The sequence below is a fragment of the Rhineura floridana genome, chromosome 4, assembly GCF_030035675.1.
Source record: "Rhineura floridana isolate rRhiFlo1 chromosome 4, rRhiFlo1.hap2, whole genome shotgun sequence".
Classification (NCBI taxonomy): Eukaryota; Metazoa; Chordata; class Lepidosauria; order Squamata; family Rhineuridae; genus Rhineura; species Rhineura floridana.
In genome coordinates, this window is record NC_084483.1 from 87,857,635 (window position 1) to 87,870,938 (window position 13,304).

The 13,304-nt window shown below is 39.9% G+C and overlaps 1 protein-coding gene across 1 annotated transcript in view; it reads right to left on the reverse strand.

The window, feature by feature from the left end:
* The window catches only part of LAMA4 (laminin subunit alpha 4), a 150,694-nt gene that overhangs the window by 106,964 nt on the left and 30,426 nt on the right, over window positions 1-13,304 (reverse strand). Inside the window, exons 2-3 of the mRNA XM_061623652.1 lie at window positions 8,918-9,019; window positions 6,245-6,369 (exon numbers count right to left, since the gene is read on the reverse strand). Coding sequence (XP_061479636.1) covers window positions 6,245-6,369; window positions 8,918-9,019 — 227 coding nt within the window. The remainder of the gene's footprint in view (window positions 1-6,244; window positions 6,370-8,917; window positions 9,020-13,304) is intronic.

Here is a 13,304-nt window from a genome sequence, read left to right on the forward strand (position 1 = left end):
GAGATTTAGAGTGATGCTTTAATCCAGCCTTTCGCAACCAGTGTGCCTCCAGATGTTGTTGGACCACAATTCCCATCTTTCCTGACCATTGGCAATGCTGGCTGAGGCTGATGGGGGTTGTGGTATAACAACACCTGGAGGCACACTGGTTGGGAAAGGCTGCTTTAATCCCTTTTCCTAACCAATGTAATCAATGAACGGTGTACTGCCTGATTTATACTGATTAACAGCAATGGAAAAGGCATTAAGGGAGCAGCACTTTATTTTTTCACCAGATTCATATTGTTCCTCCTATCGTTGTCTTCACTTCACCTACCTATTTGCCCTGGATGAGGTTTAGTGATGCAAAAGAGCCAAGTGATTGATTGATTGATTACATTAATATCCCACTTTCCTCCAAGGAATTCAAGATGGCATACAAACACAGTTTCCCCCTCTCCATTTTATCCTCACAACAACCCTGTGGGGTAGACTAGTCTGTGAGGCAGAGACTGGCCCAAGGTCGCCCAGTGAGCTGCATGGCTGAGTGGGGATTTGAACCCTGGCCTCCCACGTCCTAGTTTGATACTCTAATCACTATACCTCATGTCTTATATCCACAACCTACTTATAACTCAAATTAGCTGAAATTAGCAGGTTTTGCCAGACATGTGTTTTATTTGTACAGCCGTGTCCTTACGGTTTATTGGTTGTTTGTTATACTTGGCTTTAGTGTTTTTTGTTATTGGAAATCACTTTGGGTCACTTTTGTGAGAAAAGTGATTAAATAATGACAATAGTAGAAGTAGTAGTAGTAGTACTTTAATTCATTCTCTTTGAAGATGATGATTTACATTTATACAAAGAAGAGGTCTCATAGTGACTTGACAAGGTAAAATACAGCATATTGTCTATACTGACTGGCAGCATTCTTCAGGGCTTCAGACAGATACACTCCCAGCCCTACCTAGAGATGCCAGGGATTGAACCTGGAACCTTCTGAATGCAAGCATGCATGCATTCTCTGTCAAGGAGCTACAACCCTTGCTATGCAAGCAGACACTGCCTTCCACTACTGTTTGAAGTGTTGTCCTTGGAATAAAAACATTAGATATGTCACTTTTTAATTTGGGGATGTGCTTGCTGTGAGAATACCATGCCTTACACTATGCAACAGTGAATTAGCTCTACATGCTGCCAAAGACATTATATTGGGCTGGAAAGCAAGCAAGCAAGCTATAAGGCTTATAGTATAAGCATAAAAACATGATGGTGTAAATTTTAGTGCACAGGTCAGAGGATCCTTGCATGCCTCTCTGCTGATATAATAATGCAGTATAAGCAATCTGCATTCATGGCAAATTAGTCCACCAATTTTGTTTCTTTTGAGGGTTTCTTTTTTTAAAAAAAATTAAATATGAATATTGATAGCTTTTGAATGATGCTGTTGGGGGTCAAAATGCATCATCTAGCCGTGTAAAAGAAACACAATAAAGTAGGGCCCCACTCATATGGCAGGTTATGTTCCAGTCCCCCACCTAAAAGCGAAACCCACCGAAAAGCGGAACGCCGTCAATGGCACCTGACGCTCAAAAAATGCTGTAAAAGCGGAATAACCGCCGTATGAGTGGGGCCTTACTCTAATTGAAAGCACGCTGAAAAGTGGGCCGCCGAAAAGCGGGGCCCTACTGTAAATAACCAATTAAATATTCAAGAGATTAAGCTCTGTGGAGCTCTACAGACAGTGTAGTCCACCAGGTGAACCACATTCTTAATATTTGGCAATACCTATCATCCCAGTGTAATTCTATGCAGGGGGATTATGGTGGGATCACAGAGGGCTGACCATATATTTATGTATGTAGTGGCATACACTTTTATGGACCAGAGTCCATGTTGTCAGACAGAGGGATTCCCGGCCCAATGTGAGGCAAGAGTTTATTACTTTTAAAGAAACCATTCATTTTTCCTTCTTGTATACCCATTTCATGCAACTGATGAATTTGACTCTAATTATGTCATAATAAATTTATTAGCTTTAAGGGTGCTTATCCCTACCTCACCCAAAGCAGCACATCCCCCCCCAAAAAAGTTGCTCCTGGTGGGTGAGGGACCCTCTGGAACAGTGTGGGAGATAGCATGGAGTGCTGCAGGAGGCAGAGAGATCAGTGAATATTGGGTGCTTCCCGCTGCACATATGGGAGCACTTTCCCCTAGTGTAAAGCCACGATCAATTACAATCCACTCATGTGTGTGTCCATGTGTGTGTTTTAGTGGAAAAATTGTTCTGACTAGTCAATTGTCAAAGAAAGAATCTGGTATTTGCATTGTTTTCCTCACATATAAAAAAGTATCAAGGATTCTGGCTTATATTCATCTTTTTCACCTGCAGGTCTAAGAAAGTATTCTCCAGAGTTAAAGTGAATGCCTTTATTTGCCTTGTTTGGAGACATTTATAGAGTCAGTGAGATGTGAGAGTTTGAATTTGTGATTTTCATGAAAAACAATACTCAATGACTTCTGTAACATTTTAATGACACCATTCCAACAGTTTCAGATATTTTCCTCTACTTATTATACATGAGTTAATTTCTTAATGTATTTAATGAAACCACTCTTTTGGACACAATAACAGGCCAAAGGTAATTAAAATAACATATTAGTCATAAAATTCCTAGAGAATAAAAACCTAAGAACATCTGCTAGAGTTTGGAGCAGCTGGTATCCAGTTGTTCCAAACAAATGTTAGTTCTTTTAATGAGAACTCTTCTACAAGTTCCCAGGATATCAGATATGGATGGAAATTGTCTGGCCAGACAAAAATAATTAAATAAAATCCATAGAGATAAATCCCAAGAACAACTGTGTGTGTAATGAATCCTTCAGCTTGGAGATTTTGATACACTATTGGCCAGACTTTATAAATCCATTGGGATGTTATTCAAGCACTATCTCCTTCATACTTCCAAGATATGAAGTCTGATTCTGCTTTTATTTCTCTAGCAATATAAAGTGAAGGAATGGAGAAAGGGAAATAAATAATTAAAGTGGTTTAGGGTCGTCATAAGTCGTAATCGACCTGAAGGCATATACTGTAACAATAAAACCCTTTAAAAACAGTTTTATTGAAATTGTTAAATTTATACAGTCAAAACATGACCCGTTAGCTGACTTCTATGGTGTATTTAATCTTGAACTATATATGTTTTGATATAAGTTCAAGATTTTTTTTAAGAGTCTGAAATCCTAATCACTCTAAGGGCAAGCAGTGATGGGTGTTTTTCTAAATGGTTTACTATGAGAGAAAATTCTTGTTTTGAAGGGAAGCCATATAGTTATGATCAAACATAACATGTGGAGCAGCTGTAGCTTAGCATGCAGGCCCCTTATAAAAAGCTGAAATCCCACTGTTTTCTAGGGAAAGACTCCTGGATCAGGCCAATGGCCCATCTAGTCCAGCACCCAGATGCCTATTGGAAGCAAAAAAGAATGATCCAAGCACAACAGCATTCTCCCCACTTGTGGCATTCAGAAGCATACCGCTTCCAACAGTGGAAGTAGAGCATAGCCATTGTGGCCAGTAGCCATTGATACCCTTCTCCTCCATGAAGGACTGCATCCAGAACTCTGCCACAGTCTTGAACAGTTGATGTGCATGATATTAGCTTTTTCAAGAAGTGTCCAAGCGTGCAAACCCAACAGCTGGACTGTGGAAGGGAATTGTATGTGAAGCAATAATTTGTACAGAGTTCCTTATCCACCTAGGGATATGTGTACAGATATGTGATGACACAGCTGTAAATAGAGTGGGCATGTATTAAAATAGCCTTAACTAATTAAGACACCTCTCTCCCAGCTCTTGTCTTCTGAATGGTCTTGTGCATTTAAAAATGTATCTCCTGTTTTATTTATTTATATATTCATTCATTCATTCATCCATTCAATTTATATCCCACCCTTCCTCCCAGAAGGAGCCAAGGACAGCAACTATGTTCAATTATTATGGATCTCATGGAGGCACTGAGTAGACAACTGCAACCTGTTGCTATAGAGAGAGTGAATCAGTTTTCACTTGCATTTAAAAAAGCTATTGACAAAGACACACTTCAAAGAAGATGTAGCTTTTGAAGTAAAAAGGTGGCATATATTTTAGAAGAGATATCCAACAGAATGATTGGTCTGTAATTCTGGGGAAGCAAGAGGTTACACTTTTGGAAAATAGAATAAACCACAGATGGTTTCCAAGCTGGGGGTTTCAGTCAAATTAATCTCAGTAAACAATTTAGCAAGAACAGGAGCCCACCAATAAGAAAAAGGTTTAAACAGTTCTGGTGGCAAAATATTTTTCCCGGGGCCTTATTGAGCATAATCAAATCAATCAAATGTTTAACTATATAAGGGGTTACTAGATCCCAATTAGTGAAAGCTCTATGATCTACAGAAGGAAAGGAAACTGAAGAAGAATTATATAATTTAGTAAAATAATTGGTCCAGTCATCAACTGGAATCTGGGCCTCAATAATCCCACTTGCCTTAGCCGGGCCATGGGCAACAATGTCCCAGAATATATGCTTGTTGTATTCTATAGTAGCTTGGCCCAAGGCCTCCCATTGAGTTCTGTTGTATTCTTCATTTTTGTACATATGAGGCATTTGTAAAATGATCTAAATTTAATGAGTTCTTGAATGACTACTTCTGTTTTCTAAGTGTCATCACCACTTCTTCTAAGTGTCATCTAGAAAGTTTAGCCAAAGTTCTCTTAGCACTCTGACAATCCTTATCAAACCATGAGAATGACCAAAAATTCTGATAAGAAGTACAAGGTGAAGTTAAAAAATGTTTTAGGCAGTCTACAATCTGTTGGTACATACTTAAGGGAGTAGATTATTGCAAAAGACAATGAAAGTGAAATAATAATAACTCTTTGGCTGTCACAGGCTTAGTCAAACTGAGAAAGAGACTCAGACTACCTCAATTGTCTAGATCCCAGAACTGTTCTGTTCCAATTATGATAGGGAGTTGGCCAAAGACCAGCAATAATGAAATCTAATGAAAGCCTTAGGGGGTAATGGTTACTATCTGTGTGTTCTAAAATATCAATTTCTTTTATAGAGGCAAGGAAAGAAGGACTAACAATACAATCATCAATAGCGCTCGCCCCTAAGTTACTAAGATTTTGTGTCAGGACTCTAAACATCCACAAAGTCTACAAGAGTCGGGTTGTCCATCTCTGTGGAACCCTGTAATTTGTAGGGTTCCCAATTGCATATACAGTTGCATGTATGTTGAGTGTGTATGCACAGTCTACTGAATGTGTAAAGGTTAGGGACAGGACCTACTACCATAAACCCATTGAATGTAACAGCAAATTATATAGAATATCCACATAACCAGCCATACTGAACATTAATACAAAATCTTGAGAAAAAGGCATCAATATGTTATAGAAATAGAATTGTTCAGAACCACCATCAAATCCGCATATTAACAATTCAGAGACTACATATATTCTCAAGTTAATGTACACATGTATGTATTTACCACTGCTTTGGGTGAATGCATACAATATGCCACGCAAATTTTCTAATTATGAAGAGTTGCTGTAAGCAACTCATACCTAAGACAGATAGAGGTGTCTGATATTGGGCCACCAGACCATTGGTATATCTGGCCCAGTACTGTCTACTCTGATTGGTAGCAGCACTCCAAGGACTCATGCATAGATCTTTCCCAGTCCTTCTGCATGAGATCTTTTGCTTCAGATGTCAAAGACTAAACCCAAGGCCTTGTATGTTCTACTACTGAGCTAAATGAGAAACCAGCTGTACAGATTTCGCATCCTAACTGACCTCACAATGGTCCCTGCAGACTGTATGGCTGGACAAGAGTGTGTGTACTGGAGGCACTAGATATGCTGAAGCTGTGCATCTGATCTCATACATAGGAGCCATGCCAATGTGCAAGCTATCATTGTTTCAAGTTTTAAAAAAAGGGGGGGATTTGGAGATAATCAGATGCATAATAATTTTTAGTTTGTAGGAATTGCTGATGTGAGTGGAAAACTAATAATAATAAAGGAAAAGCGATTGCATTTTCCCAAAATGAGTGTAAAAGCAAATAGATTGAAATTACTTGTTCCTTTGTCTAGAATGTTTGTCAACATTTCCCTCTTCCCTTAGAAAGCCTAATGGTCTCTGGCCATGAGAAGACTTAGCAGCAGGAGGAACAGCTGCTGGAGGCAATAACATAAACCAGTTTAGCATACTTAGCAACCAGCGGAAAGGGACAAGGGCAAGGTTGGCAGAAGCTGGGCACTCCTCTGGTGACATCTCCCAGATAACCATCTGGACATTGTTCACAGTGGTCTCCAGTTGTGTTTCTCTGACAATCCTGCAATTAAAAAATGGGGGAAGGGACTTGTAAACAGCAAAGGAAATAACTTCTAATTCAAACCTAGCAGAAAGGATTTAAATAAACGTCTTTGGCAAGCAGAGTAAGATGACCTTCTACCCAGTAGTACTAAACCCTTCCAGGTATTGACTAAGTAAACTGAATGGGCTTGTAAATGGCAGTGCATTACCAAGAGAGATATTCTGAACAGCAATGGTGGGCTGCACTGCCAGAGAATTTTGGGCAAAGCAGCCTGCAAGAGGAAGACTGTCTCTGAAGGCAAATATTTCCACCCAATTCTGGCTCACTCAGTACAACTTTTCTATCTTCTACAATAAAAGAAGTTGTTAGCATTCAGAGCTGTCCATAGCTGGATGTACTTGAAATAAATGATCCCTTTTCCTGATGCCTGCTCAGTCAAGAGTACTTACTGATGTATGTGCAGGCTAACCTACAACTATGAATAGATTTCAACGAAGATGGATACTGGTGTAAGGAAATGAGGCATTCTTTGTATATAATGACTGAAAGGTAACCCCAGGGGAAATTGCAGGTTATCAGTGATTCAAAGGTTGATCTTAGTCACTTTATTAAGAATTCACATATTTACGATCTCTAAAAGACTGATGCATAACATTGTTGCAGGCTTCAGAAAAAAAGAAAGAAGAAAATGATTTTTAAAAAATGATTTCAGCCATGGTTAGTGATTGCTTTTAGTATTATTGTAAAAAGAAGAAGACATTTTCAGTTTGTGGAGGCTTTACATGTTACACTGTATTCTAGTCATTTGCATGGACAGAGTATCATTTTCTGTATTTGCTATTACAATCAATAAATGGTCAACTATGCATACCAGAGATGAACCCTGAGTGTCATGCTCAAGCCTTCTAACTGTGTTGCATCTGTTCCTATTTCAGCTAATGGCACTCCTGTGACAAAGTCCTATGACTGTGAGAGTCAGAGCCAGACCTTCTGTTAGGCAGAGTTAAGCAGCTGCCTCAGGCACCAGATGCTGGGGACTGGGCAGGTTTCTGTACATGGAAGGGAGTACCATACTGTCCACCTCAGGCAGCAAAATGTCTTAGGCTGGACCTGATAAGGGTGCAGAAACCCTTCTTGGTGGAATTAGGAGGCTGCACAGCATTTAGAAAATAATCTTGTCAGGAAAGACTAGGATCCTTCATATATTTTTAAAAACGGTGCATTCATGATTATTTGTGGTCATTATGGTATAGGGGCAGTTATACCCATCCCACTTTCAATACTGCTTGTGCCCTGCAACAGTTTTTGGGGTGGACATACTGTTTAATTTCTAATTGGTGCATGTCTCATAACTTCCTGGTGAGATTCTAATACATCTCACACCACAAATGTTCTGGTTTTCCCCCTCCTACTGTCATGGCCCGTTTGGAAGACTCATCAGAGGAGGAAGGGGATGGCAACTCAGGAGTAACAGCAGCAGACCCAGAAGAAAGAACAGCTGAAACTCCTGAGGACGCAGCCCCCACTCCCCCTCAGCTGGAGAGTATCCAGTACACAGCTGAAGCCCTTCAGCCAGAGTCTGGCAGTGAACAAGAGACTCCCCTCCCACCTGCAGAGCGAAGACGACAGAAAATCAGGCAGCAGTGAGGCTGGCCTGGCCGTTTAAGGCCGGCATGCTTTCAGAAGCCAGAGGGATGATTGCTCACACCTGTCTTAGGAAGTGTACTTTAAAAGACAGCTCCTGGCTTCAGCGTGTTGCTGACTACATCAGGCATGACCTCTGCGTTTCCTCCTAACTCCCAGAACCTAGACTTGGACTGACCTCTCGGAAAACTGGACTTGGACCCCCCCCCATTGACTTCACTTCTTGGACTATCTTGCACGTGAGCTTGGAACAAACCCTCTGCTCTTATCTCGCCTCTCTCCTGGTTACCTTGCTAGCCTGGCAGATTTATAACCCAAGCTGCTGGATAAAGACTTTATGACCCTGACAATTACCAAGGAATTCACAGCCCCCAGCCTGCACCCCACCGACACTGACATCTCCCTGCAAATCTGACACCTACTTTTGTTGCTCAAGAGTGCACAAGAGTGCCCATCCAGATGGCAACAATGCGGAATCATTCAATGAGCATCAGAGAACAACCAGTAAAGCAGAATGATATCCAGACTGTCCAGTATAAATCCACCACTAATGCACTATTATTGCATCAGTGACATGTTACAGAATAAATTCGGGGGGAAAACCACAGTTCTGGAAGGGCCATTAGTTGGTAATTGAGTTATCATGATATTCATGAATATTTTTAGGAGACAAATTCTTATAGATAATATGATATTGCAATGATGGAATAACATGGCTTCATTATAGATTTCAATACAAAATAGTGTTTACTGGGTAAAGCACAGATATTCACTTCAGATGCCATTCATTACTTTTGAGAAGATTATGCACTCATAAATTTACTAACTCCACATATCTGGGAGCAAGTCCCATAGCATTCAATAGGTCTTAGTTGAGTAGACATGGTTAGGATTGTGTAAGCAACTAGGAACAGCTACTTACCAGACAAACTCCAGATCCATCAAGGCACTTGTATGCATTGTTGTTGCAATCACAAGGACTGCATTCTCCTGAAAAAGTTCGGAAAAACCCTTCTTGGCATCTCTGAAACACAAGTACAAGAAAAACATTCAATATGCGGATCTGAGCTGGATTTTCCATAGAATATGAGGGATTTGGGGTTGCATTTGTATAACCTGTTGGTTACAAGAGATACAGGGTAGGCCTACAACATAGGAACATAAGAATCCACTTTATACTGGGTCAGACCATTGGTCCATCTTGCTTAATATTGTCTACACTGACTGGCAGCGGCTCTCCAGGATTTCAGGGAGAGGATGCTCCCAGTCCTACTCGGAGATGCTGGATACTGAACCTGGGACATTCTACAAACAAATCAGATGCTCTTTCACCAAGATACAGCTCTACAGAGACGGGTCAGGAAGTAATAGGTGATTGAGCAGGTGCTAAGGGAATGACAGAAATGTGCCAAGGAAAAAAAGACTTGTGAGAAGGTTGAAGAGCAAAAATCACATAGTATGATTTGCTGAATAGAATACATGGTTAGATGACAGACTGTAGAAAGAGTGGAGTGCACTGGACTTTACCAGCCAGGCTTCTAGTGGACATTTATTATTAGACATTTCAATAACAGAGCTTCAGATAATAGACATTCTTGTACTTCAATGACCACTTAGTGAGAAGATTGATAAATCAGCCTTTCTGATTCAATATCATGAATCAACCCTAAATGCAACAATACAGCGACTAGTACGTAGGGACAAAGAGAACTATTACAATAGTTATTGTATAGAAATAGAAGAGGACAACAAAAATGGTTGAACAAGAACCCTATTCCAAAAGTTCAGAGAAATTAAAGGGAAATTTAAACGAAGAGAAGGGATGTTGAATAATCAACAGGGAAACACACTGACTGACCGAGAAGAAATAAAAGGAGATGGAAGCAATACACTGAAGAACTCTATAAAAGAGATACCAGGATGACAGATTCATTCACGGAGGAACCATATGATGAAGAACCAGAAATTTTAGAATGTGAGGTGAAAGCTGCTCTTAAAATACTTGGAAGAAACAAATCACTAGGAACAGATGGCATACCAATAGAGTTGCTACAAGCTACCGAGACTGAACCTGTCCAAATTTTGACAAAAAATTATCGAGAAATATGGAAAACTAAACAATGGCCCACAGACTGGAAGTGTTCAATATACCTCCCAATTCCAAAGAAAGGGGATCCCAGGGAATGCACTAATTATTGTACTATTGCCTTAATATTCCATGCAAGTGAGGTAATGCTCAGGATTCTACAACAAAGGCTCTTACCATATATGGAGCAAGAAATGCCAGACGTCCCAGCTGGATTTAGAAAGGGAAGAGACACCAGAGATAATATCACAAACATATGTTGGATAATGGAACGGACTAAGGAATTTCAGAAGGAAACCACCCTGTGCTTTATAGATTACAGCAAAGCCTTTGATTATGCAGATCATGAAAAACTATGGGATGCTTTAAAAGAAATATGTGTGCCACAGCATCTGATTACACACCCTATACTCTGGACAAGAGGCTAGTGTAAGGATAGAATATGGAGAAACCGATTGGTTCCCAATCGGAAAGGGTGTGAGACAGGGGTGTATTTTATCACCCTATTTGTTTAATCTATATGCAGAATATATCATATGGAAAGCAGGATTGGACCACGATGAAGGAGGTGTGAAAATTGGAGGGAGAAATATCAATAATTTAAGATATGCAGACGATACCATACTACTAGCAGAAACCAGTAATGATTTGAAATGAATGCTGATGAAAGTTAAAGAGGAAAGCACAAAAGCAGGACTATAGCTGAACATCAAGAAGACTAAAGTAATGATAACAGAAGATTTATGTAACTTTAAAGTTGGCAATGAGGACATTGAACTTGTCAAGGATTACCAATACCTCGGCACAGTCCTTAACCAAAATGGAGACAATAGTCAAGAAATCAGAAGAAGGCTAGGACTGGGTAGGGTAGCTGTGAGAGAATTAGAAAAGGTCCTCAAATGCAATGATGTATCACTGAACACTAAAGTCAGGATCATTCAGTCCATGTTATTCCCGATTTCTATGTATGGATGTGAAAGTTGGACAGTGAAAAAAGTGGATAAGAGAAAAATCAACTCATTTGAAATGTGGTGCTGGAGGAGAGCTTTGCGCATACCATGGACTGCAAAAACACAAATAATTGGATGTTAGAACAAATTAAACCAGAACTATCACTAGAAGCTAAAATGATGAAACTGAGGTTGTCATACTTTGGACACATTATGAGGAGACATGATTCATTAGAAAAGACAATAATGCTGGGAAAACAGAAGGGAGTAGAAAAAGAGGAAGGCCAAACAAGAGATGGATTGATTCCATAAAGGAAGCCACAACCCTGAACTTACAAGATCTGAACAGGGTGGTTCATGGGAGATGCTATTGGAGGTCGCTGATTTATAGGGTCGCCATAAGTCGTAATCGACTTGAAGGCACATAACAACAACAAAAACAATCATTTCAGTAAGGATATAATGGGAGGAGATATAGAAGGTGACAAGCCATGGCTGTTGAACAAATCTGAATGTAAGTTATTTGCATCCATGAAAGATAGCTATAAGGTGGCTTTTACATGATACAGAGTTTAACAGATTGTCAAGCAAAATATCATGGGTTGGACTGACTTGTCAGTGCTTTTCAAATGCCTTCCCAGAGGAAATAAAAGTGGATGGGACTATTTTACAACCAATAAAACCTGTGAATACTGACATATAGCTGTTTAGGATAATATGCACAGATTATCAGCTCATAGTCGGATAAGGGAAAATGTGGTCCTCTGGATGTCATTGTAGTATGACTCCTATTAGCTGCAGTGAACATATCTAACAGTCACGGATGATGGGAGGTGTAGCCCAACAATATCTGGAGGGCCGCAAGTTCTCCACTCCTGTTCTAGATGTTGTGTTGGATATTATGAACTAGAAGTATGGGTCTCTTCTTGCAGTGGATAAAACCAGGAGAGTTCTGTTGAAGCTCCTTGAGTTTTGAAGGCTCTTCTGAGGCCCTTCTCCAGGTCCCCGCTCTGAAGGAGACTCAGAAGATGGTGACAAGGGAGATTGCTTTTTCAATTGTGGCTTCCCATCTGTGGAATGTGCTCCCCAGCGAAGTCCACCTGGCGCTTTTGCTGAAATCTTTTTGGTGCTAGGTATAGACATTTACCCCCCCCCCCCAGACCTTTGATGGGCTTAGTTGATATTGTTTGTTATTAGTAAGCTGTAAAAGTTTATTGTGGCTGTTAGGGGGGTTGTTTTTTCTGTTCTGTTTTATGGTATAATATATTTATTTGTGTTTTTAACAGTGTTGTAAGTCACTTGGAGACCTTTGGGTAACAAGCCACTAACAAATCAAATCAAATGAATAAATAATACCAGGCACAGAACACTATCTTTCCCAGTTTAGATATCCTTAGAAACCACATCAGTATTCTTGATCATTTGATATTAGTATATTTGATAATATACTCATCGTCTTTTTCTTCATTTCTTGAGAAAAAACACTGATGTCCCATCCTCTCTCAACTACAAAAAAGGCACATCATCAGAGCATCTGGCCAACTGAATGATTTGAGTTATTGAATGTTCCTTGGTGAATAAGGGAATTGATTGGACTGTGCATGCAAGTCTGGAACACACTCAATTGGGCTAGCTGTACTTGGTTTTCACTGCTGCGTGGACAACATTGACCACCTCTCCGTTCACTGGCCTCTATGTGAACTTTAAAAACAGTTGGTGGGCTGAAATAATGAAGCTTATATTTCAATTGTTTCTTTAGGATGAAAGCATTTATTGGCTATGGAGGTCAGTTCAAGCCCGGGGGGGGGGATTCTTCCAGCATATAGATGAGAAGGCCAGTTTATTCAACAGTTGTTTTACTAATCACTATAAACTCTTGAAACTCAGAAACATATTTTATGTTGTTTTGACACCTGCATTTTGTTTTGTTTCTTTAAGACACAAAACATCTGCAGCTCCATAATACCAAAGAGATGATTGTTGTCTTCCTTTGGGCATTTTGCTCTCCCTAAATCAGACAATAAGTGGTATTACTTCCTCTTCCTCTTTAGCTTCTTTATCCTGTATCAGACGTTATTAATGGCATTGTGTGAAGTTGTGAACATAGAGATAACAAAACATGATATAAAAATGAGGAAGTGTCATGGTCAGAGCAGAAACAATGCTAACTTCATCATAAAACAGGATGTGTGTGAAATGGCAAGTTCTTTTTTTTAAAAAAAGTAGCCAGCTGCACGCCCTAATAGAGAGGTAGCCAACGTGGTGCCCTCCAG